Source organism: Vombatus ursinus, unplaced genomic scaffold (assembly GCF_900497805.2).
Source record: "Vombatus ursinus unplaced genomic scaffold, bare-nosed wombat genome assembly UNPS02014774.1, whole genome shotgun sequence".
Classification (NCBI taxonomy): domain Eukaryota; kingdom Metazoa; phylum Chordata; class Mammalia; order Diprotodontia; family Vombatidae; genus Vombatus; species Vombatus ursinus.
Genome location: NW_020954552.1, coordinates 21050546 through 21075497, shown reverse-complemented (window position 1 = coordinate 21075497; position 24952 = coordinate 21050546). Strand labels below are relative to the sequence as shown.

The 24952-nt window shown below is 38.8% G+C and overlaps 1 protein-coding gene across 4 annotated transcripts in view; it reads right to left on the bottom strand.

The window, feature by feature from the left end:
- Nucleotides 1-1881: 1881 nt before the first annotated feature.
- ARHGEF28 (Rho guanine nucleotide exchange factor 28) overlaps nucleotides 1882-24952 on the bottom strand; it is a 372652-nt gene continuing 349581 nt past the window's right edge. For all 4 annotated transcript variants that reach the window (XM_027864273.1, XM_027864271.1, XM_027864272.1 and 1 more), the window contains one exon: nucleotides 1882-3036. In XM_027864273.1, coding sequence (XP_027720074.1) covers nucleotides 2876-3036 — 161 coding nt within the window. In that variant the 3' untranslated portion in view covers nucleotides 1882-2875. The remainder of the gene's footprint in view (nucleotides 3037-24952) is intronic.

Genomic DNA, 24952 nt, shown 5'->3' with positions numbered 1-24952 from the left:
ATCAGTAGGAAAGCCCCAAATGCTACATTTACAAAATAGTGAAGTATATATAAACTGGAATTTTATACAATGTAGGAATTGGGACAGGTTATTCCAAATATGCATGGTCCTTTTCCCCATTATCCTAAAAATATATTTTCACTAACTATTAATACATGATAATACATGGAAAGAATGAAAGTCCCTACTCCACTTGAGTTTTCATTGTATTGGAAAGTTGATGATTTGCTGTGTCAGATTCTGATCCATATAATTTTTTTAAAAAACCATCAATGATTAAAAGTAGTTCCAATAAAAAGTTTTTAAAAATTGGAATTAGGTGAGAAATCATATGATAAAGGACTAATTAACAACTCTTTTTATGAACATAAAGGGATTGTCATAGAACAAAAATGAGTCAAATGTTTGCATTCACCAATGACAGGAAAAGAAGGAAGAGATTAAGATTACAGGACAGAAGACTTGGGGTAGACTGGGCAGTCTTACCTTAGGGCCCATGAACTTGTTATTTAAATAATTTCTTAATTAAATTTCAATATAATTGGTGTCCTTGGCAGTCCTATGTATTTTATTTTATTCATTTAAAAGAAATATTTTGAGAAAGGCTCCACAGGCCTCATAAAACTGCCAAAGGGGCCCATGACCCATACAAAAAGGTTAAAAAACCTTGGACTTGATGCAAGCTTCCTTTCCTGTAAAAGGTTAAAAATTTTCAAGTAGACCAAGGTAATGATGGGTATGGCATTTAAAAAACCTTCCCTAGAGATAGTTAAGAATGTGATAAACATGGCTCATGGTTTAAGAGCAATTCTGCTTGCATGTGAGCGAGTTTATTGAATAATTCCCTTATGTTCGGTAAAATATTTTCTTGCTGGCTTTTCCCACGTGATTGTGATTAAATTCAAATAGTGTGGCCATATCTATCTACCTATCTATATTATATATATATATATATATATATATATATATATACACACACACATGTATATCTTAATGAATGCAACAAAGCTCCATTTTAAACTGTGTGTTGGGGATTTGTAGGTAGGGGAGAATATCAGGGCCTGGATGTTAGTTCATCAATATAGAGATCTTCAGTGTGAAGGCTCCCTTTGCTGATTCAAATTGTCAACTCATTAGGAAGTTATAGATCTAGAGAGTTATCTGGGACACTAAGAGGTTAGTTGACTCAACTAATGTTGACCTGGGTAGCATTTTCCTGACTCCAAGACAGGTGCTGTAGCCACTATGCCACAGGGACTTCAAAGTGAAATATTCTTGTGCCATAGGAAATGACAAAGGATATGATTTCAGAGAAACCTGGGAAGACCTGTGTGAACTGATACAAAGTGAAGTGAGCAGAATCAGAGGAATAATTAATGCTATAATAACAATACTGCAAAATCAAACAATTTGAATAAGAATTTTGATCAATGTAATGACTAACCATGATTACAGAGGACCAATGATGAAGAATGCTACCCATTTCTTGACAGGGGTGATAAACAAAAATATGCAGAATGAGATACACATTTTTAAACATGGTCAATGTGGGAATGTGTTTTGCTTGATTATGCATTTTAGTTACGAGGTTTTCCTTTTGCTTTTTTGGGGAGGTGGGAAGGGAGGTAGGAAGGAGAGAAAATAAATGTTAATTGGAAAAAATAATTAAAAATAAAATAAAATAATTGAAAAATAATAATTTAATTATGTCTAAAACTTCAAGTAAAGAAATGAACTTGTTTCTAGACCACAATACCCCTCCTAATAGATGTTGACATTCAAGGTCAATTAAATGTCTTGGAAAGTCTCTTCTTTTAATATGAGGTTTTGAGGGTGTTTTCCTTGTGGTCTGAAACTAAATATCAGAGATTACAAAGTGGAACCAGTGAGGCAAAAAATATTTATTGACACTGACAAAAAAGCATACAAATATTTCTGAAGAACAAGAGTTGAAAATATTTCCTGGCTTATTTCTATCACACAAAGACTGATATTACACTGAAGATGGGGGGAAAAGGGAGGAATTGGCTATTTTTCCTTTCTGGAAAAGGAGACATGCATTGGACTTCATAGCAGTAGCTCAATTTGTTTGGTTTTGTTCCCTTTAAAACAATTGAAGGGTTTTGTTTGATGAGTGGCAAATGGATGTTCATGTTTTCTAGACACTACTGGAAAGGTTGTAGGCCAAGCCTCTAACAAGAATTCCACTACATGATTCATAGTTGACTGGTGAGTATCTCTGGTCCCTTTGGATGGTTGTGTTGAAAGAGGATACTGGATTGTAGCTTAAAGATGCATTATAACCACTTAACCACAGTCATTCCTTTCTCAAAGATTCACTCATGCTTATGCCCTCAAGTGAGAACAGCACATTTAGGGCAGCTGAAAAAAGGGACTCTCCTGTTCTCGTCAGCCTTCTGTAGTCACTGTTTTCAGTAAATCAATGCTAAAAAAAAAAGTACTCCCACCAGTCATATAACTCTTTAAAACTATTTTTTTAAAAAATCCAAGTTTTAAGAGAAATTTGGAGATTCAAGATGATGAAAATACAATTTGAATTTCTTATCATGTCATTGTGATGTTTAAAATATTTCTGCTCATTTAAATTGGATTTCCCCATCAGGCATCTGTAAGGGGCTGTGATAAGTTAAAGATTATTTTTTCTAAAAAAAAAGGAGTGTTTTCAAAATAACTTAATTGTTATACTCATGTCAAAAAAAAAGGTCTTGCACAGAATATTAAATACAATTCTTAACTCAGATAGTTCTTATAGACAGCAACTACGCACAATAGGAAAGCAAAAATACAACTTTATCTCCAAAGTGCTAGTGTTTTGTTTGAAACAACCATGACAAAAATCAATGACAACACACCATCAGAGGTAAACAATATTTTCTTCAACTCCATCTCCATTGTCCCCATCACGTAAGCTTGTGGACGGCAAGTTCGACTTAGCTTCAGGACCCTGCCAGGGCTGACCACTTCCAGGATTTGAATTGTATGTTTTTGAGCACTGACTTTGATTCTCCTCCAAATCTGCAACATAAAAATACACACATGTTCATAGAGTTCCTGAAATATCCCAAATGGACCATTTCTCAAAGAATCCATACCGTCTTAGTTTTGTCTTTAATGCACTGAGAACCGCAAGCCTGGTGATAGAAAAGTCATGTAGATAATGGCCACATTAACTAATAAGTGAGGGAATGAAACTCTTCATAGACACAGAAGCCATCTACAGACCCCACTTACTATTCCTGAATGGTTATTGGAAAGGACTCAACTGGGCAGAGCTGTTCATGCTTGCCAGTGAGTTGTGGTGAATTCATTAGATTCGCCCATTGGGACAAAGGGTTCAGAACCTTATGAGCACACTACGCACAAATTTCTATACTATTTTACATTGACACGGCATCTTCTATCTGAAGATCTCAAAGCCAAGAATAGCTCTTGGGATGTCCAACCATATTGACATGATCAACTGCTTTGTGATTTCTTTTTGACTCCCGGGGTTAACAGGCATCTGGGAGGTGGAAGCAGAGTAGGGCTGGATGAAGGGGATCTTCCCATTCTCACTACTTTGCAAATGCTTTAAAAGTAATAGAAATCATCTAACTGCAAAAGCTAAGGCTCCCAGACTAAATCATTTCCATTACCAATGATGGTGAGGCTTCCTATGGTTTCGTTACCGTATCTGTGCAGTTACCTGGCAACATCAGTGTATCGCTGCTTCTGTCTTTTACTGATGAAACCCACTGACATTGAATTTCGATCGGGGAATGAAAAGGTAGATGCAGAAAACTACTTTCTCTGCAATCTGTTTCCCCTACACTCTGATCTTCATAAGCTTTAAAGCACCGTATGAATGTGAGTCATTTCGTTATTATTATTCTTACTAGCCTGGCCAAATCTTAACAATGAACAACTCCTTAGGAACAGCACTAGATTGAAATCCAAGCTGAGCTCTCGTGAGCTTATGCAACCCGGGTCTAGTCACATGAAATTTTGGTGCCTCCGTTTCTTCATCAGTAAAATGAGAATAGTGTTATCTGCTCTGCCTGTCTTAGGATTTTTATGAAGATCAAATGAGGTAATATTTGTAGCCGCTTTGAAAAATAGAAGTTACATAGGTGGAAATGGGGAAGGATAGAGATACTTATTCCACTGAGACACAGATCACGCTAACATTCTCTTTATGCTACCACCCCTCCTTTCCCAAGCACTGATAAATCTATTATTCAGTTTAATCTCTCTCATTATTTGAAATTAGTCTCCAGTTGAAATAGTTTGACAAATACTTTTAAAAATAATGCGAATGTTGATATTATCATCATATAGAAAACATCTCTCATGTTGGAATGATCTTCTGAGGGTGACTCTTGGCTGCTACTGAGACAGTAATGAGGCCCAATTTAGTCCAAATATAGCTCCTCCTTCCGCCACCCTTCCTCCCCTCCAGGAGGTGCGGGCTGCCTTTGGCTTCCTCTGCCTCTTCCGTTACTACCCCTGTCTTGGTGGGCTGGTAAGGGAAGAGCAGCTGGCCTCCTATGAAGCAATGAGCTGTCACTGGAAGCGCATGCCAAGGGCAGACAGGATAATTGTTCCAGGAAAGCTAACAAACAGCCCATAAGGGAGGTGGCCCTGCATAGGCGTTAGGAATGCCTCTTTAGATGCAGAATGTGCCTATAGTAGAAAGAAAAATAACCCTGTTCACATTATGGAGCTGCTCAGAAATAATGACCAGACTGCAAAATGCTAAAAGTCCTGTAGAAAACACCTGGTCCTCTAAGGCTAGAGTTTAGTGATAGAAACTATAAATGACAGAAGGGCTGGAGAAATGCTACCTGTCTGATACGCTGAAATTTTTAAAAGCTTAAGAAAAAACTAGTACTATGTTTGAGTCAATTTCTCAGTATAGCCAAACTAAGCTAACCCTCCATTCTCCATGTAATTAAAGATTCTCAATTTTGAGGGAGGGGATATAGCCTTCTAAAAAGGTCTTAGCTTCTCTTCCCTCTTTTGCCACTGAGATTATGGTTAACTTAATTATCTTTGTATTTCCCAAAGCACCAGCAGTTGTTGAATAAATGAAAAAAAATAATAAATAAATGGAAATGAATAAATATACTCTGGCTCCTTAGGTAAATAAATGTGTCCTCTTTTTAATAGATGTGGACCTGAGGCACAGAATGTACACTTCTTTAACTTCAGCTGAATGCTGTGAGGATCATTAATCTGAAAGAAATATGAAAATATTTTCTGACTGTCTCAGAAACTGGTACAGATATTGAGTCAGCAACCTCTGTTTAACAGCAGGAAAAACCGTGGAGCTTTCATTTCCATCTTGCAGAGAAACTGCAAGCCAGCTTATATTGCTTGCTCTAAGTTCACCTTTCTGATGATTTTACAACAAACTTTCAATTTCCTCTCAATTCCTGATCGAAGAGATTTCACTTCTCATTGCCAGTACTCTTAATGAAATGACTGCCATAAATATTAAACTCCTTCAGAGCCCAAAAGGGTAAACCCAACCTCTGCCTTTTAAAGTAGATTCTGATGGATAGAAACTTTGGGCATGGTCCATGAAACCCTACACTGAGAAGGAAAAATCTATAGCTGAAGGCACTGAGAAAAGACTGCTTATAAGAATATGTGACACGGGGTGGAGAAAGAAAGAAATCTGAGAACACTGCACTGAAGGTTCTAGATGCTTGAAAGTCTCAGACAAGTCTAGATTTTTCAAGGAGAAGGCTATTTGCAGCAGGAGCCAAAACACAAAATGTGAATCATCATGTATCTCTTTCAGTAGAAATTATGAGTTTTTACTTTGGTGAATTTTTTTATATTGGTGAATGTAAATTTTGGTGAAAGTAATTGGTGAATTACATTTTTTTTTTACACTGGTGAGAAAAAAAAACTGGGAGAAACCTCTACAAGGAAAAAAAAATTAAAAGAAGAGAATCAATAATCATTTGGTCCCAAAGTGACTGGCGTGAGTCACAAGTGCAGCCAAAAATAAATGAGTTACGCTGTAATTTCAGACCAATCGTGGTGCGTTGTTTTGATTGTATGTCACCTGGCCTGGAACTCAATTTCCTTCATAGTGGTTTCTTCTTGCTGTCTATCTGAACTGTGCAGGAAAGGTCAAACAGTTTGTCTTTGAAATTAGAAACTGTTCCATGATTCCTGATTTTATTACTCTTTTTCATCCCTAAAATATCTCCAGAAAGCCAGTGTATATTTATCAAGGCCAGCCCCATTTGTCCACACATTTTACCCAAGAGAGAAGAATGATCATGTAGAATTGTAACTAAAAAAAATTAAAAACTGAAATAAAATCATATTGAGTTTTGAGACTAAAGTTTTTGAAAAGGAAAATTAATCACCTAATTTCATATGTAAGCAAAACGCTACCAGGATTGATGAGTATGAAAACATTTTTTTTCCATAAAAATTCCACTAAAATTCTCCTCCAATACCTCATCAAGGCATGGATGTGAGCCTGAGTTTTCAAAGGCTATGCCAGACCAGCTTAAGCTCCGGCATGTTTTTCCAGGCTGGAAAAGCTTTTATTATTGTATCAGAAACATAGTATATCTATTATCTGAGGACCGGCCGGGTTATCACCTGTAGAATGGTGACAGTACAGAATTCTTTGACCATGGGATGTATGAAAAAAACAAAAATACAAAATGGCCCCTTCTGCTTCTTCAGTGATACTGTTGATGTGGGGGAAAGGAAGGAGAGAATAAGATGACTCAGATAGTTTTTAGACCATCTATAAATAATAATTTGGCTGCTGAGATTCCAAATGTGAGCTTTGTCCAATGGCTAAGACAGGGGTTCTTAATCTTTTTTGTATCATGGACACCTTTTGTAGCATGATGTAGCTATGGGTCCCTTTTTTAATGCATAAAATAAAATACATGGTATTACAAAGGAAACTGATTATATTTAAATAGTTCTTAAAATATCTTTCAAAAACAAGTTAACCCCCAGTTAAGGACACCTAATAGGATGACATCATTCATAACATTACTGAAATCCTTATTATAAATTAAACCAGAAGATAAAATAAATATATCATCGGGGAACTATCTGGTCAGGACACAGGCTGGTCAGGCAAGAAGAGTAACAGATGGACAAATGTCACACTGCTACCTAAGAAATGTTAAAAGAGGGACAGCTAGGTGGTGTAGTGGATAGAACACCAGCCCTGGATTCAGGACAACCTGAATTCAAATCAGGCCTCAGACACATAACACACTTACCAGCTGTGTGACCCTGGGCAAGTCACTTAACCCCATTGCCTAGCCAAAAAATAAAAAAAGAAAAAGAAATGTTAAAAGACCTGAAGGAGCTGGGCATGGTAGTATATGCCTAGAGTTCCTGTTAGTGGGGTGGATGAGGTTCGTAGGTTGCATGAACTTGGTAATTCTGAGCTACATTAAGGCTAAAGACAATCAGATGTCTGCACAAAATCTGGCAACAATAAGGTGAGCCCCTGGGAGATGGGGAGCCACCAGGATGCCTAAAGAGGGCTGAAGCATCCCAGGTCAGAAGTGGAGCAGGTCAAAGTTTCTATGCCCATCGGCAACGGGGGCAGGCTCATGAATGGCTGTTGCATTTCCAGCCTGGGAGAGATAGGGTGAACCAGGCTCAAAAAAAAGCAAACAACAACTAGGGAGGGCTTTTAAAACATTGGGTAGGCTAGGAATTCTATGGAGGATTTATGGGAGAGTACAGTTAAAGTCACATAGGATAAGAAGGCAAAGATGGGTTATAATCTCTGTTAGAAGGAACAGTGACATGGATGAGATTATAAATCATTTACGTAGGGGTAAGTAAAGAGCTACCCCTCCCGTGAAGCATCTGATGCATCATGGTGGTGTGAAGTTGACCCGGAGTTACCAAAAGTCATACTAACAAAATAAAAGGTCTTGATAGGACCCACCAAGCTGGGAAAGGCCAGCTTGAGTACACACCCAGCAATAGGCTGTATTTTTGCCTGTGTAGCTAATTTCAAAGTGTCTCATCATCCAGTTGGCTGATCATCACCAGGTTCAGTCACAATAGAACTTGAAGACTATCTATTAAGTCATAAGGGAATGGGGTATAGTCAGGATTGGAAGAGAGTCCAATAAAATTACAGATTCTAAAATATTAAAGGGAAAAAACTATTAGCATAATAATAAGATACCAAACCCCAAAGCTAGTAGCAAAGTATTATTGTTGTTGTTACTCAATTGTACCTGACCCTTTGTAACCTCATTTGGGGTTTGCTTGGCAAAGATACTGCATTGGTTTGCCATTTCCTTCTCCAGCTCATTTGTACAGATGAAGAAACTGAAACCAGCAAGGTTAAGTGACTTGCCCAGGGTCACACAGCCAGTAAGTGTCTGAGGCCAGATTTGAACTCAGGAAGATGAGTCTTCCTGACTTCAGGCCCGCCTAATTGCCCGTAGCAAAGTACTGAGGATACCTCAAATCTTTTATCCAACTGTTTCAAAGCAAATGTCCTTTCTTTAATGGTCCTAGTATCCTCATGCAGGTAGTTGAAAGGGTAAGATGAAACCACCAAGTATATCCTCAAACAGAAGACTCCCCAACTTCTCAAATATTCAAATGGATCTCTGATTTCTGGATCAGATACAAACCTATCCATGCCTGTCCATGTTTGAGAGACTCTTGTCCATGCCCTCTCATAAGTTTGCCACAGGGGAGTCCACCCAAGCTCACCACTCATCTCAAATGAGTCCCAAATGAGACTGCTCTCTAGTTCCCACATGCAGGTTAGCTGGTTTCTTTAGAAAGCCAAGGGCAGTGAAGTTGGCACTCAATAACCCATGGTTAAAAGAAAAATGTAGAGGCACATATCATTACAAAGCAACCTATGTACTTTCCTAGCCTCTTCAGCTTTCTGCATCCTTAATCTTACTCTCTTGGCATCTCTAGCCCAGTTTCAGCATGTTTGGCAATCATTTCCAATTACTGCCTCAGCTTGGAATGTTTGATGTCTGTTTCTAGCACTAACCTGACACCAGTATTCCAGGTTTTGATTGACAGTAGTAGCTTACACCAATGGCAGCCCAGTGCCCTCTCTGCTTCTGACTCACCCGTCAGCTACCACGGAGTGCCCTGTACCCGACTTGAGGTGGAAGCTCCAGCCTCAGGTCCTACCACCTAATGGGGGGACATGATAATATCCTTTTATCTTCCTCTTTGTCCCATCCCTCACATCACACTGTCAGCAGTTAAGAATGCAAAATCTATTTTACATACAGGTAAAATGGTGGTGTACGGCTTAGTCAAGAGGCTAAGTTGGCACGTTTCACCTAAAATGGAACTTTTCCTTAGAATACATTTTTTTACCTGAGGCCAACTAGTTCTCTCTTTTTTTTAATTCTTTTTTTTTTTTTGGTTGGGCAATGGGGGTTAAGTGACTTGCCCAGGTTCACACAGCTAGTAAGTGTTATGTGTCCGAGGCCGAATTTGAACTCAGGTCCTCCTAAATCCAGGGCCAGTACTCTATTCACTGTGCCACCTAGCTGTGCCCCCAACTAGTTCTCTTAATCCAATCCTTGCTGTTGCCAGACAGTGGCTTAGCTTCAGTAGAATTCCCCATCATTTTCCACAAGAAAATTATGTTCTTCGAGCCATCTGAACCCTAAGTTATTTATTTCCCTGGATCCTACAACCAGAACCTTCACTCATCTTGTAATGCAATCGTGACCACTGCTTTGGGAAAAGCTGGCTCAGCAGATTGCTCTCTTGTTCTTCTCACCATTTTCTTGACTTCTGGACCAAAACACCCTTCCCAGGCCACCATTATCCCACTTTTTAGCATCTTTAATTCTCTATCAAATCTTGTCATTTACTGACTATCCTATTTCACCTTCCTTCATTTCAAGCTACTGATGCTAATCGGGTTTATATTTCATGCCTGATCACTCCTCTTCTGGAGTGTATTATCTTTATGTACCCAAGTTCATCATCACTATCTCTTTTTGTGGATTAACTTCAGAACCACCATAAATATACTGAACATACAAAGGATCTATGATTGTCAGCAGATCTACGATTTTGTGCCAGGTCTGTGGTGAGAGTGAGGGAGAATTCCTACACCAGTGTAACTTCTGAGTGCTTATGACTTGATCTTCCTAAGATAATTCAAATGGAAGCAATTCCATTTCCTGGCATGGCACTAGTATATGCTCCAGCTTTCAGAGTCATATAACAATGAGCAGCAGAATGGCTCTGTAGACCTTCAGTTTTGTAGTCAGTCTAATACTGCTTCTCTCCCACACTTTCCTTAGGAGCTTCCCAAACATTGAGCTAGCTTTGGGAAGGGGACAGAAGTGGACAGTTGGCTGTCTTGTCAATTCCTGTTCCTAGTTCTCTGAAATAATAAACTTATGGAGGTATCTACTATTCAAAAGCTCTATTCTCCCCAGTCTCATTCTAGAAGCTGCATCTATAGTCTAGAATCATGGGAATTTGTCCATTCTGCTCTGAGGAGGCATTCTATACAACTATATAATGTGTAACTATTAAAATGATTGATTTTTTTTACATAGAAGAATTTCTACATCCAAATGCATGCTGTTGCCTGTGAAGGTATTCCCCTGGGAAGTCCTACAGTTATCCCTGTGGTAGAGAACTTCTCAGCTCACGTTACTCTGATCAGCCATAGTCAGATACACTGTACCTTGACTCCAACGTAGGGGGGTCATTTGGGTCCTCTTCAAGAACAAAGGGCAACAACCAGTCAACGAACCATTATTCCTATGATGCCATGAATTGTTTTATTTACCCTCTAGAGTTCAGCCCTACAGAGAAATCTCTGTATTCAGAGGCGTCCGGGAAGGAACATTCAGTCTGTTAAAAGTCCTTAGGAAGAATGATTCTTTATCATTCTTCCGAATGAAGGATTTTTAAAAATTATCAGTCCATTAAAATATTTTATGATTATTTCCTTCCCGTAGGTATGTATGGCTAGCAAAATTCTGTGAATATTCAATTATCTATAGTAAGGAAGGACAGGCATGACAAGGCAGATTTAAATCCAGAGACAATCCCCAACTCTCCTCTCATTAGCTATCATTTTTGACTTCCTGATTGGCACTTGAGTTTTACCACTTCTGTCTGATCATTCCCTGCCCCTGCCCCCAAAGGGTTTCTAACAAGTAAGGAAATGACAGGAGGGCAGAATGAGAAGAGAGAGAAATATACAGCTATGCAAATCGGCTTCTGGACAGTTGAGATTCACCAATAAGTGAAATCAGCATTCTCTACTATTAGCCCTCATAAACTGTTCCCTCTGGGCAGCCGGATAATTAGTTATTTTCAAGGCTGGACTATACATGCAATTTAAGAGGAAATTCTCTGCCAAGTGAATAATGAATAAAATGCTCCCTAAATTGTGGAGTGCGTTAGCAATTTCAAGCCACAAGGTCACCATTTACAAAAGAACAATGATGTTGATGATTATAATGGTGATAGTAATAATAATATTAGCTTGCATTTATATTCCATGCCATGATTATACCATACACTCATATACATTTTCTCATTTGTTCCTTGTAATAGTGCTGTAAAGGAGGTAGACCAGGGATTACTCCCAATGTATGGATGACAAAGCTAAGGATCAGAGAACTTGTAATTTTCTCAAGGTCACATGGCTAGCCAATGATGACACTGGGGCCAGAACCCTGGTCTTTGGTCTCCAGATCCAAGTGTTCTTTCTTCTGCCCCTCTGTCATTTAACAAATGGAAGTCTAGTGGTTCAAAATAATTCAGTTTCTAAACATTTAGGGAATAGAATTCTGTCCAGTGTCTTAAAATGCATTTACATTTTTAAAAAATTGAGGTTTTTACTGTTTTTCAAGCACTATTTTACAATAATGGCCGACCACTTATCTCTCCCCTTCCAAACAACACATCTCTGAGGTGAGCCCACCCATGGTCTATTTCAGTTCTCTAAGGACAATGTTTGAACTAACAAATGATAAATGAAAGAGGATGTTATTGCAGAGGTCTGTGCTTCGTCTCATCTACCAAGACTGCTATTGTGAGAAGAACCCTCAAAGAGGCACCTGGGCACTCATCAACGGGGTTTTGAGGTATGCACACGGTTTCTCTATCTTTCTTGTTACTTTGATGCTGATTTATAGCCTTCATCTACAATCCCTACTGTGGAGCAAAATAAGTTTTAAATCACTATCACTTTTATACACAGCTGTGATTTAATTTTTCAAAAGGCAGTGCCACCTGCCCTCCTATTATAGTTCCAGATCGCCTGCAAAGATCTAAATTTAGCTCAACAGCACACCCCAGAGCCTGGCATCCAGAAGTTCAAGGCAGCCAGGAGCAAAATGTTTAGTCTACTACTGAATTCAGCCACAGACTATTCACCCTGTCATCCCATTCCATCCTCCCTTCTAAACCCATCACACAGAACACTACGTCTGTCTGGACTTGGCTTTGGTCTTATTTAATGTGATCAAGTGTTCTGGTTTACATTTTTTATTAATATAAATATACAAGTATTTCACTGCTGTTATTTCCAAAAGCCAAACTGTATGTAACCTTTCCTAGGGCAGCCTAGCCTTGGGGTATAGATTTGTATCTTTGCTGTCTAACTCCCTCCAGACGAATTATGTACCCTATTTGGTCATGAAAACGTCCCTGTGCCGCTCAGACATGTCCAATGCCAATTCTGAATACAGGGAATGACTAGCAGCCACTAGGGGTGGCAATCTACAACAATACTGTTTTACTAGAAAACATTTTCTGCACAATGGAACTCTAGATACTTATGGGGGCAGCTATCTAGTCCAGTGGATAGAGCATTGGGCTTGGAATCAAGAAGACTCATCTTTTGAGATCAAATCTGGCCTCAGATACTCACTAGCTGTATGACCCTGGGCAAGTCACTTAACCCTATTTGCCTCAGTTTCTTCATCAGTAAAATGAACTGGAGAAGAAAATGGCGAACCACTCCAGTATCTTTGCCTAGAAAAAACCCCAACTGGGGTTTGACAAAGAGTCAGACGCAACTGAAATGACTCAACAACAACAAACCTACAGAGAATTTGGAAATGCTAGTGTTTCCCCCATCCTCTGTTGGTTCACAATTTAAATCTGGAAGGCACCCCAAGTTTTCTCAATTCAGCTTTCATAGTGATAATGTTTGAATCCTGAAAAGCAGTTGAAAATATTGATGAGAAGGATAACCTTGGAATCAAGAAGACCTCAGGTACTACCTCTGTCAGAAACTATTTGTGCGACTATGAGCAAGGCACTTGACCACTCAGTGGCCCCAGGAGACTCTCTAAGACTATTATAGAAATTATGGATGAGTTGCTGATCTGCACTGATGGAAGAAGTGATTGCAACAGGAATTCCCTATTCCCATAAAAATCACAGATCTGGAATTGTTTTTTTTTTTAAAGTTTGTATTGTTATTTTATTTGTTATTTTTTGTTTGTTTGTTATTTGTTATTTTATTTGTTATTTATTGTTATTTTCTTGATTCCTTCAGTTATTTGTGAGTTCACAGGTGCAGATACTTCCAATACAGAGGGCAACCTCTGTGTGTAGGAAAAGTCTTTATCTGTAAAAATGTGGATTATCATAGATCAAATGAGATAAAATGTGTAAATCTCTTTGCAAATTTTTAAAGTGCTATGTAAATTCTACTTAGTCTTATTATTGTTACTGTTATCATTCCCCAGTGTTCTTTCCACATAAATACAGTTTTGGCTGAAGTGGGGAAGATCACATTGTGATTTGGGGTGGGGTAAAGAACCATGAAATAACTAGAGAACTGAGTTTTATCTTTTGTTATATCAGTGATAAACACAGCCTTGCTCTTTGTGTTCCTTTCCAATTCTGTTACCCTGATAATCAATATGTGGTGTCATGACACCACCATCATTCAACATACTTTTCTATGTCAGCTCTATTCCTTTAGAGGAATTTTAGGTTTGTAGAAATATTTTTAAAAATCTCCTTCTCAAGGGATTAGTCTACTTAATGCCAATAGAGCCACATCTCCATCCAATGATCTTAACACAAGTTTTCGCCAAGATACAGTACCTGTCCTGTTGGTACTAGTCCTGTTCTACAGATAAAAACATAGAGATTATATGGTCTGTTAAAAGGCAAGCTGTCTTTATTACTAATAAAACAAAAATTAAAACATACTGTATCCCTCCAGTAGAATGAAAACTCCTAGAGGGCAGGGACTATATTTGTATCCTATTTGTGTTTGTATCACTTTTGCATTTGTATCCTTCATGCCTGGTCCATAGAAATACTTGTCAGTTGATACATACAACATCTCCAAATCCTCATCCTCTTGGAAACTGATGCATCAGTGACTCAAGGTAGGTTCAGCTCAGACACCACCTCCTCAGAAAAGCTTTTCCTGCCCACCCTACTCCCCATCCCCAGGGGTTATTGTCTTTTGACTCCTCAAAAAATCTTGTATTTACTTATCTGTATACATGTTGCCCTCCCTCCCTATCCCACCTCAGACTTTAAGCTTAAGGAGGGCAAATAGTGTCTCATTTTTATTTTTCTCCTACTAGGACCTAGCACAGTACCTTGCTAGGTTGGTGTTGTTTGTTGTTGTCGTCGTCGCCGTTGAGTGGCTTCCATCAAGTCCAACTCTTTGTGACCACATTTGGTGTTTGCATGGCAAAGATAATGGTGTAGTTTGCCATTTCCTTCTCCAGATCATTTTATAGATAAGGCACTGAGGCAAACAGGATTAAGTGACTTGCCCAGGGTCTCACAGCTGCTAAGTGGTCTGAAGCCAGATTTAAAGCCACAAAGAGGGTTCTTCCTGACTCCAAGCCTAGTATTCTATCTACTGTGTCACCTAGCATTTAGTAACTATCCATTGAAATGAAAGGACTACAGGAAGTTAATGGCAGAACTAGAAAAAGAAGAGATCTCCAAGTTAAAAGTTTATAATCTTCTATATATGACAGAATTATAGATGTATTGTACTTCCGCCCCCTCCCCACCCCAAATACGTGATTTCTCTGCCACTGATCCAATAAGGGCCACAATGAGCAAACGTGAGATAACATCCATTATGTGTCAAATAGGCTTAGATTACTTTTGGTACAATTCTGAAAGATTAGTCACCTATATGTGTTTGTGCCAGTTACAATATTAAAAAGAAGAAAGAAAAAGAAAATGATTCCCATGAACCTCTGCCACAGACTAGATGAGGTTCCATTTGAGTTTATAGAAACTCATAAAAATGAAATGTCATGGAAGGTCTTGGCCCTTGACTAAAATAAGCAATAATGGCTTTTAGGTAATATAAAATTCACAGAATTTCTCATTTGATGTTTTAATTGGATTCTACCTAATGCAATGAATGTTGCTATTGATGCAGTTCTCTTGGGGTTTTGATTCCCTTCTTTTGTCATTTACTTCAACCTTAGGTCATTTAAATCTGAAATCGTTAAATTTTATACCTAAAGAAGGCTGCATTTCTTGCAGTGATCAACACTGCTCAATATAAAATTCTACCTCTTGGAATTATAGCCATATGAGTCACTGACTCAGTCTTTGAATTCAGAAGCAGTCTTGAAAGTTCAAGTCCACCATCTTGGCGTTTAAGCAAGAGTAGAGACAAAAATCCCAGAAAAATAACTGGCTGCCTTTCAAGTATTGTGACAACAGTCATGACGGCTGATATTTATATTGTGACTTGAAGCTTGCAAAGTGTTTTACAGACATTATTTTATTTGAATCTCATTACAACTGTGTGAAATAGGTATTATAGCTATTATCACCTCCAAATTACAGATGAATAAACTAAGGCTAAGAGAAGTGATAATATAGATAGGTATCAAAGGTGGGATTTGAACCCAGAACTTCCTAACTCCCAAGTCCATCATCAATTACTATGCCACATGCCTCCCTAGTATATAGTGTGGTCACTCAAATCATATGCAACATAAGATGTGTTAAGAGGAGCCTTGGAACATCTAGTCTAGTCTGACCCTCTCATTTGACAGATGAAGAAACTAAAAATCAGAATTACTCAAGGTCACACAGCTAATTAGTAACAGTACTGGGACAAGAATCTGTATCTGACTCCTAACTCGGAGCGTTTTTCACTATGCTCCTCAGAGAAATCTCACAAGCACAAATTTATTTGCTGCAAAATGAGGAGGTTATCCATGAGACAAGATCAGGTTGAATATGTTAGCTTTTGAGAGGAGTCTGATAAGCCTGGGATGAAAAGTGATATGTGAAGGCAAACCACAATGAAAACATCATCCCTAGTCACATGCATGAACAGCTTGGTTCAGTGGACAGAGAGTCAGCCCTGGAATCAAGAGGACCTGAGTTCATACCCAGCCTTAGACGCTTACTAGCTATGTGACCCTGGGCAAGTCACTTAACCCTGTTTGCCTCAGTTTCCTCATCTGTAAAAAGAGCTGGAAAAGGAAATGGCAAACCACTCCAGTATCTTTGCCTAGAGAACCCCAAATGGTGTTTTGAAGTCAGACACGACTGAAACAACTGAACAACAACAAAAGCATAGAATAGAATAAAATCGAGGAATAGATCAGAACTAGAAGAGTTAAATGTTTGATCCATTTATGCATTCAATATGTTTGTGTACTATGTATATTAGATATATTTGCTTTTTTGCTTCTCTGCTTTTCTATAATAGTATTTTTTAATGCCTTAATAAAAATAGCCAGACCAGTTGCTCTCTAAGGGGCCGTCCCTTCTATGAATAGAATATAATAGATTGCTGGAAGTAGAACAGACCCAAGAGGAAGCAAGTCTAGTGCAGCAGAAGAAGCACGAGCTTGGAGTCAGAAGACCTGGGTTCATATCCAACAGTGCAGCTTGCTACCTATGTGAGCCTGGGCAAGTCCCTAAAACTGATGGAGGCTGTTTTCTCACCCATAAAACAAGGGGAACTGGAATAGATGAATCTCTCATCCTATTAAAATAATTTAGTTCAAACCCCTCATTTTGAAAATGAAGAAACTGAGGCAAAGAGAATTAAAGAGCCTTTCCCAAGGTCACACAGCTAGTTTGTGTCAGACCTGGGGCTAGAACTGAGGTCTCTTCATTCCCAATCCAATTTTCTTCTCTGCCAGACTGAATCGGCTAAGAGATCAGAATCTTGGTTTTTGAATGTATAATTTGACGCACTATATGACTTAGAAGACTGAATTAAATTGCACTGTTAACATAGTATTGAACCTCTCCAAGTATAAAACTCTTACTTGGTGGGCAGTATCGTCATAGCATTAAATGTTCTGTGGCTTTAGTGACTCAGAAAGTCTACCCCCTGAAACAAAACTCACTGTAGGCTGGCTAGTGCATGGCACCCACCCATATCCTGAAGAACTATGTTCTTCATTCTGCTGAGGAAAGAAAAATCTAATCCATTTCTTTACCAGCTGGATGAGGCAGAAAATCAACCTAGGAATGTTAATACTGCGCCTACCGCTTGTCCATGAAACAGAGGGAAACGCAGCTGCTAAAATTCTCAGGCAAACAAGACACAGAAAAACATCATTTCACCAAAAGAAGACAAGCAATTAAATCAAAAGAGATGTGAGCTAATTAGTTGTCTGTCTTCCGAGGATTATGTTGTTACTGGATTTCCAGGAAAAAATATCTGGCATCTAATTTTTTTTACATTAAAGACTTATAAATAATCGTTTCTTTTGTTTCCTCTCTTGATCACTGTGAAATAATTTGATGTCAAAGAATGGCCACCTCTATTTGGTATTTTATAATTAGCAATTACCATTTTCAAAGCAACATGGAATGCAATTTTCTTCTTTACCTTGTGAGTAATACCTTACAAGCATTAAGTGAAAAATCTCTATTTGAAGTAATCAAGAGTCTACTAAGAAATGAAAATGTCTCTGAAATATCAACCTTTCTAAATATAGACAGGGCTTTTTTGTTATGCCACATCCAATTTGATTACAAATCTAAAAGCAAATTACGATTTGCATAGACCTTTCTTTGGCAAAATACAGATCGAAAGTCACTTGGTTGCAGCACTCATAGTAAAGGTTACTGAATTACATAACTAGAAATGAAGCTTGATTGCTTTTTTAAAAAACCTACACAAAACTTTCATGGGTATAGGAAAAGACAAATCACATGAGGATATGAAATTGTCAAAATGGAAATCAGCCAAGACTATTTAAAAATAGAAAACAGCATAATGCCAAAAGTCTTCCCCTCCTTCCGCTTTAGAAAATGATTTAAAATGTGGTTTTGGCAATACAGATATCATGTGTATTCGCGTAGTAGTTAATATTTGTACACTCACACATGACCCATGACTAACAGATGGACCTGAAGCAAGCAGTTAACTTCCCCCTGATTAGCCACCAGGTGATAGGAACTATTGTGTCTATGCTGTATCCTCCTCCTTTTGGAAAGTTATTTTTCTTCTGTAAACAATCATTCACTGGAAGGAGTCATACTATTACCAAAAATTCTAGTTTGTTTCATTGACAAAGATAGCCACAGTACATTTAAACACTAACCATAAAGGGCAGAATGCTATTCTCATAGTAGAAGAGGCCTAGCCGACCCCTTGAGTAAGGAACAATGTAAGTCACGACTCCTTGAGTAAGTCATTTTGCTCCTCTTCTGAGTACAAAGTTCAGCACACAAAGAGTAAGGAGACATATAGGTAAGTGAATGCCAACATGCAAGGCCTTTGTTGGTCCTGGGAATTGAGCCTATTTTGGGGTACTAAATCAAACAGGATACCAGGCATCATCTAAATTTATTACCAGATGAATAAAACCAGACTTCGGTAGAGCTCACCATTTGCTTCCCTATATTGAGCTTAAATTTCTCTAAATAAGTTCTCTCCCTTTTGACTGGTCAGAGGCCTACTTTCCATAGTCAATTAGAGGAGGGCATATCAAGACCAAAAATATAATATATCTTAATGAGATTAAGCCTGGGATCCTTATAGAATCCATTCACTAATGACAACATCTAGGTGCCTACTATAAGCACAATGTTGAGCCTGGTACTAGAAATAAAGAGCTTAAAGAACGGCTCCAACCTCCATGACCTTGTAGTAGTAAGATGATACACAACATGGCCATAATCCATGATTTAGTGCATAAGACAGGGCCAAACAAGTTGTTTTGTGAAGCCCAATTGGTACAGATCATTGAGACGCATTGTGGTTTAATGAAAAGAGAGTTGAGTTTAGAGTAAGGAGAGGCTTCCCTCCGAATCCCACCTCCAACACTTAACTACCTATGTGATCAGGCAAGTCATTTAATCTCTCCAAGCCTCAATTTCCCTGTCTGTAAAGTGGGGATAATACCTGTAGTACCTACTTTCTCTTAGTTGTTATAAAATGAGACAATGATGTAAAGCAAGCTTTAAGCACTAATTAAGGGCTTTAACTATATATTAAACATTAACTATTATTATTAATACTATCACTATGGGCACCAAGGAAGGTTTCATGAAGAAGGTGTCATTTTATCTGGGGTTTAAAGAACGGGTATGATTTCAACAGATATAGAAGGTGATGGGGAGGTGCACTGTATTTACAGAGAATGTAACAAGCAAGGCACTGAGCAGGAAAGGACAAGACATGTATTGGGACTACTGAGTAATCTCATTTGGCTAGATAACAGATTTTGAGATAAGCTAGGCAGGCAGGGTGGTGCTAGCCGGGAGGCTTTGAATGCCAGGCTAACATGAATGAATTTTATTCAATAAATAATAGGGAGCCATTGAAGAGTTTTAAGTGGAAGATCTATGAACAGATCTATGTATAATATTTATATATTGCTTTAAATTTTGTCAAGAACTTCACAATATTCTTTCATTTAATCCTAACAACAACCTTGGGAGGTAGTTGATGTTATTGTCTCTATTTTACAATTGAGGAAACTGAGGTCAACAGAGGTTAAGTGACTTGGCCAGAATCACATTGCTAATGTCTGAGAATCTATTGCAGCTCAGTTCTTCCTGACTCCAGAGGTCCAGTGCTCTTTTGACTGTGCCACAAAGAAAAATTAATCTAGCAGGAGAGGTAAGGATAAATTGGAGAAGACAGGGATTGGAGGCACCATGTTGGCCAGTACATTCTGCAGCAATAGTCCTGATGGGTAGTAATGAGAGCCTGTTGTAGAGGGGCAATAGCAGAAATACAGAAGGGATGAATGGAAGATTTCTTGTGGTCAAAGAATCGAACTTGAGTGTTCATTGGTTTTTGAAGGTGAAAAAAGGAAAAGTCAAAGATAACACCAAGGCTTCAAAAACAAGAAAATCTGCCCAATTTTAGACCCAGCACATTTGAGATGCTATAAGGAATCCAGGCAGAGATGTTTTCCTAAGTAATTGTAGATGCAGTTATGGAGTTCTGGAGCAAGGGGATGTAGAAATGATGATTTGAGAGACATTTACATAAAGAGGATGGTGGGAGATGAGATCAAGAACAAAAGGGTTGATCTTGTCAAGGAGAAGGTCCACTTCATCAGAGAATAAAACAAAGGAGAAGAGACTTGAGGAATGATGGAGAGGATTTTTAAGGCATGGGGTGAGAGAGGAGAGTCAGTTAGAAATGAATTGCCTCCATTTTCTCAGAAGGGTTGGGGGGAGGGTCCTTTGCTGAGAGAGAATGGGGACAGCAGTGAAGGGGACCTGAAAAGAGACGGAAAAAGCATGAGCACAGATAGAAAGATTTGCCTTGGCAAAGAATAGGGATGCCTCTCTCCCTGGTACCAGGAGGAAAGTGGGAAGGACCCTGAAAAGCTTTGCTTCTTCCTCATTAAAGCCATGAGCAGTTAAACATTTCCAGACTAAACATGGTTATGGGACTTTCAGCACAGTGAGCATGTTAATAGGCAACGCTTTCCCAGCTGTTGTGATAGCCCAAAAGCACCACTAGGAAAGGCCTGGCTAGCATTGACATGCTTCCATGCTGGCCTCAGGGACAAGTAGGCCACAGCTACTAATCACACATGCTAGCTTTATCAAGTTGTTATTGGATTTCTGATGTGTCATTTGTAACTCAATTATTCCCTTGAAGAAGAAACGCGTGTCTGAAGGATGTGCTCCATAAAAGAAGCCCATTTCAATATTCTTTTAGGAATAAATTGAGTGCCTCTTTCAGCCACCAGAGGTTCAATTCGGCACATTAGACTAGCGTACTCTAGTAAATAGGTCTCCAGTGGCCTGGGAGACTCAATGCACTTCCCACTGGAGTTCACTTCCTTTCCACAAGCAAGAGCAAGTTAAGAATCTGTCCAATGGGGAGTCTGATGCTTCACAGGGGCTACATAGTTAAAGCAGATATAACAGGGGTTTGGGCCTGGCTCACAGCAACTCCCTTGAAAAAGTAAGAGCTTTGTATCCATAGTTTTTATAGGCATTTGGTTATTCTCTTCCAAAAGGGAGCATTGGCTACTCACTTTATGGTCGGGACTGTCCAGAAAATGTGGTGTGTTCAGGTTGGTCCCATTTCAGAAACCAGAATGACACCCCTGAGCAAGCTTCACACCCAGTCCTGCTTCAGGATTGATTTGGAATCATCATCTTCAAAAGACCCAACAGCAGGGACAACTAGATGGTGGAGTGGATAGAGCCCCCACCCTGGATTCAGGAAGACCAGAGTTCACATCCGACCTCAGACACTTGCCACGTCCTAGCTGTGTGACCCTAGGCAAGTCGCTTCACCCCATTTCCTCGCCAAAAAAAAAGACCCAACAGCATTTCCAGGGGATATTCAACTGCTCTCCTTTGCCAGTTACCAAACTTTGCTAACAGTTGCTTTGTAGGAGGTGAGAAATCCTTGCGTGATACTGTCAATCACTAATGCCTGCTCCCCTCAAACTACCTTGATTTGAACCACTTTGAATTTATTCTCTTTATCTTTGTATATATTTATATATGTACTGTATGTATATTTGTATATACATATGTACACACATATGTATATTTGTATATACATATGTACACACATATGTATATATGTGTATGTATATATACTTGTCTTTTCTCACAAAGTTCCTTGGGGGCAAGGGCTGTTCAGATTTTTCTTTTTATCTGCAGCATCTGGCATAGTTCCTGGCACATAACAGATGCTTAATAAATGTGTATTGATTTATGATTGCTAGGATAGCCTGTAAGCAATATTTGAAGAGATTTACGAAAATCAGGAGAGTTTTAGTTTTGAGGCTACCATGTTTGTTTTAAGATGTAGAGGGAGTACTTTTTAATGTGGATGTTTGCTGAAAAAATCTGAACATTATAAGTAGGAAAGGTAATAGTAATGTAAAGGGAACATATTCACTGTCACCAAGAAATAAAAGGTCTTTCCCTTCTCTTATCAGCCAATGGTTTCCTTAGGTAAAGAGGTTTTCATAGAATTTCCCAAGCCACTTTATTTTCTAATTGACTTGGGCAGCCCACAGATGCTCCTGTTCTTTGTTCATTAAAGGTTACAAACAGGAAGCAGGTCTAGGCAGTGCTGGGGCATGGGAATGACGGAAGCATCCACCAGGTAGGCAGCTTTGCAGTCATGTAAAATCTCTGATAAAGTCATGTTAGTTGCTTATTCAGCGCATTGTAAGTAAAAATAAATTATCCTAACAATTGTGTGGGCAGCTACGGAAAGGCCAAAAAAAAAAAAAAAAACCCTCACCAGATTCCCCTACCCACCCCCAAACCAGTACTGCTTTATTATTTTTCCTAGGCATCTGTGATTGCAGTTTGTAATCTCCAGGGTAACGTTAATGTACAACTGCACAGTCTCATGCAGAACCCATGTTTGAATCCTGAGAATTACCATACTACCACAAACAGAACATCACATTTTGGCAAAAATATCGTTATGCATTTTTTCTGTACACCACATATATGCAAAAAGTAGTTTGTACATGCAAAATCTTATGAGTCTATGTTAAAGGAAAATACAGGCATTGGGCATCTGAAGTTATATGACAATCTCTCCCTCAGGATATAATTCACTGTGAGTATATTGAAAAATGAACATGGAGTCAAGGAACCATATGACTTCTCAGTAGCAATCACTGTCAAATATCAGAAATGTAACTGTCTAATCAAAAGCTGACCACTTTCAAAACCTGCTGTTTCTGAGGAAATGAAAAAACCAAAACCTCTTTCCATTTACATAGCTGTCTTTCTACATCAAGCATTCAAGCATTCAAATTCTTAATAAAAAAAAATCAGGAAACAAGGTCATATGAAAACTACTACAAGGTACACTATTGATATACATACACTTCCAGGTCTTGTAATAAGTCAACTTTTTCTGTACTAAAAAGACAATTAGAGCCAAATAGCTTCCTAGGAAGGCCCATTTGAGATGGTAGGAATAGTTGCCAATCTTGGAATCTGAACATGAAAATTCCAGAAGTACCAACCACAGCAGAGTTATATGGTGGCACTTTTCCCTTTAGTATCTCACTACAATGTCTTCTGCCATACACCATCTGCTTCTAACAAATGTGCTGTTATTCCCATGATAAAAACATGCTTCCCCTGTGAATCAGTCCTAAAAAGAATCCCACAAATGTTTCCTCATGCAGCTGAACATGAACCTTTGGGTTCTGGGGGGGGGGTGTGGGAAGGAGCAAACTACAGTTTGCTGCTAACAGTCAAGATGATTGAAGAATCTCCTCTTTCCTCTCCCCCTCCCCACATATACACTCTGAACCCCACAGCTATCATTTCTCACTGTCTGCATTGCAGGAGCAGAACCCCACATGGAGAAGTTTGTGTAGTTACTCATATTGCTGAGCTGAGTCAGAGAAATGGGGAACTGGCAAATTGTGAATGCCTAATGTCCTGGAGACATGACGAGGCTTCTGAGGGCACTTTAGGAACTAAAAAGTCAGGTCGGTGTCAATGTGGAGCCTGCTTTTTGTTCCTTACAGATCCAGGCGATTGCTGGACTGCATTGTTCTCCTCGTAGGATTACAGCATTTGAGATGATGAATTGATTGCAAATCACTGCAGGGGGTGCCAAGATCACTAAGGAAACAGGTCATTAAGTAAAATTAAAACCCTGCTAAGATCATTCTTGTAAATGCATCTTCCAGGGTCTTAATAGCATCTTTCCTCAAAACAGTCTCAAATCACTAGGGGATCAGCATCGGCTATGTTTTTGGTAGAACATCCAAGGAAGTTGTTTTTAGCCCAAACATCTAGCATGATATGCCGGATCTCCCTCAATGTGCTTTAGGAAAGAAAAAAGTAGTGTGATATAATGGGATTTGCAAAAAAAAAAAAAATGCCATTAGTATGGATAAAGTCACTAGGAAAAAGAATGTTCCAAAGATCTTACCCAGATTTGGTGCATAAAACAAAAACACTATGATATAATTAAAGGAGCAGCTTTAGGTGTCCTGGCATTACTGGCATCTTTGGAAGCTTTCATGTTTGCCTTTGCTAAACCACCCAACTGAGAATCAAGGTTTAAGATTAAATTGCAGTTTACACCACGATATTGGATGAATATCCTGCCCTTTTATCCAAGGAAACTTTAACAGTGATTTATTATGCCGAGTTAACTTCTCCACAGATGGAAAAGTAAAGAACGGAAATATTTATTGTCTTGTCCAAGGTCAGCTGCAGAAAAGCAAGATAGAGCCTACTCCCACACAACCAGCTGGGCTTCCAAATCAATCTGAAAATGATGCCGGGGAAACTTTTCAGACAATTAGCCCAGTGGAAAGGAGAGGAAGCAGCTAATTCTTGTAATGCTAGTAAACTTAATTTTAAGATTACTGGAATAAACAATGCATTATTTTATATCATATTTCAATGCAGAGGAGAAGATTATGCCAAGAAAATTATTCACACTTTGTGAGCAGTTCTGAGGAAACAACTGCTAATTGCTTTGCCGCAGGGTGATGCCATAGACAGTTTAAAA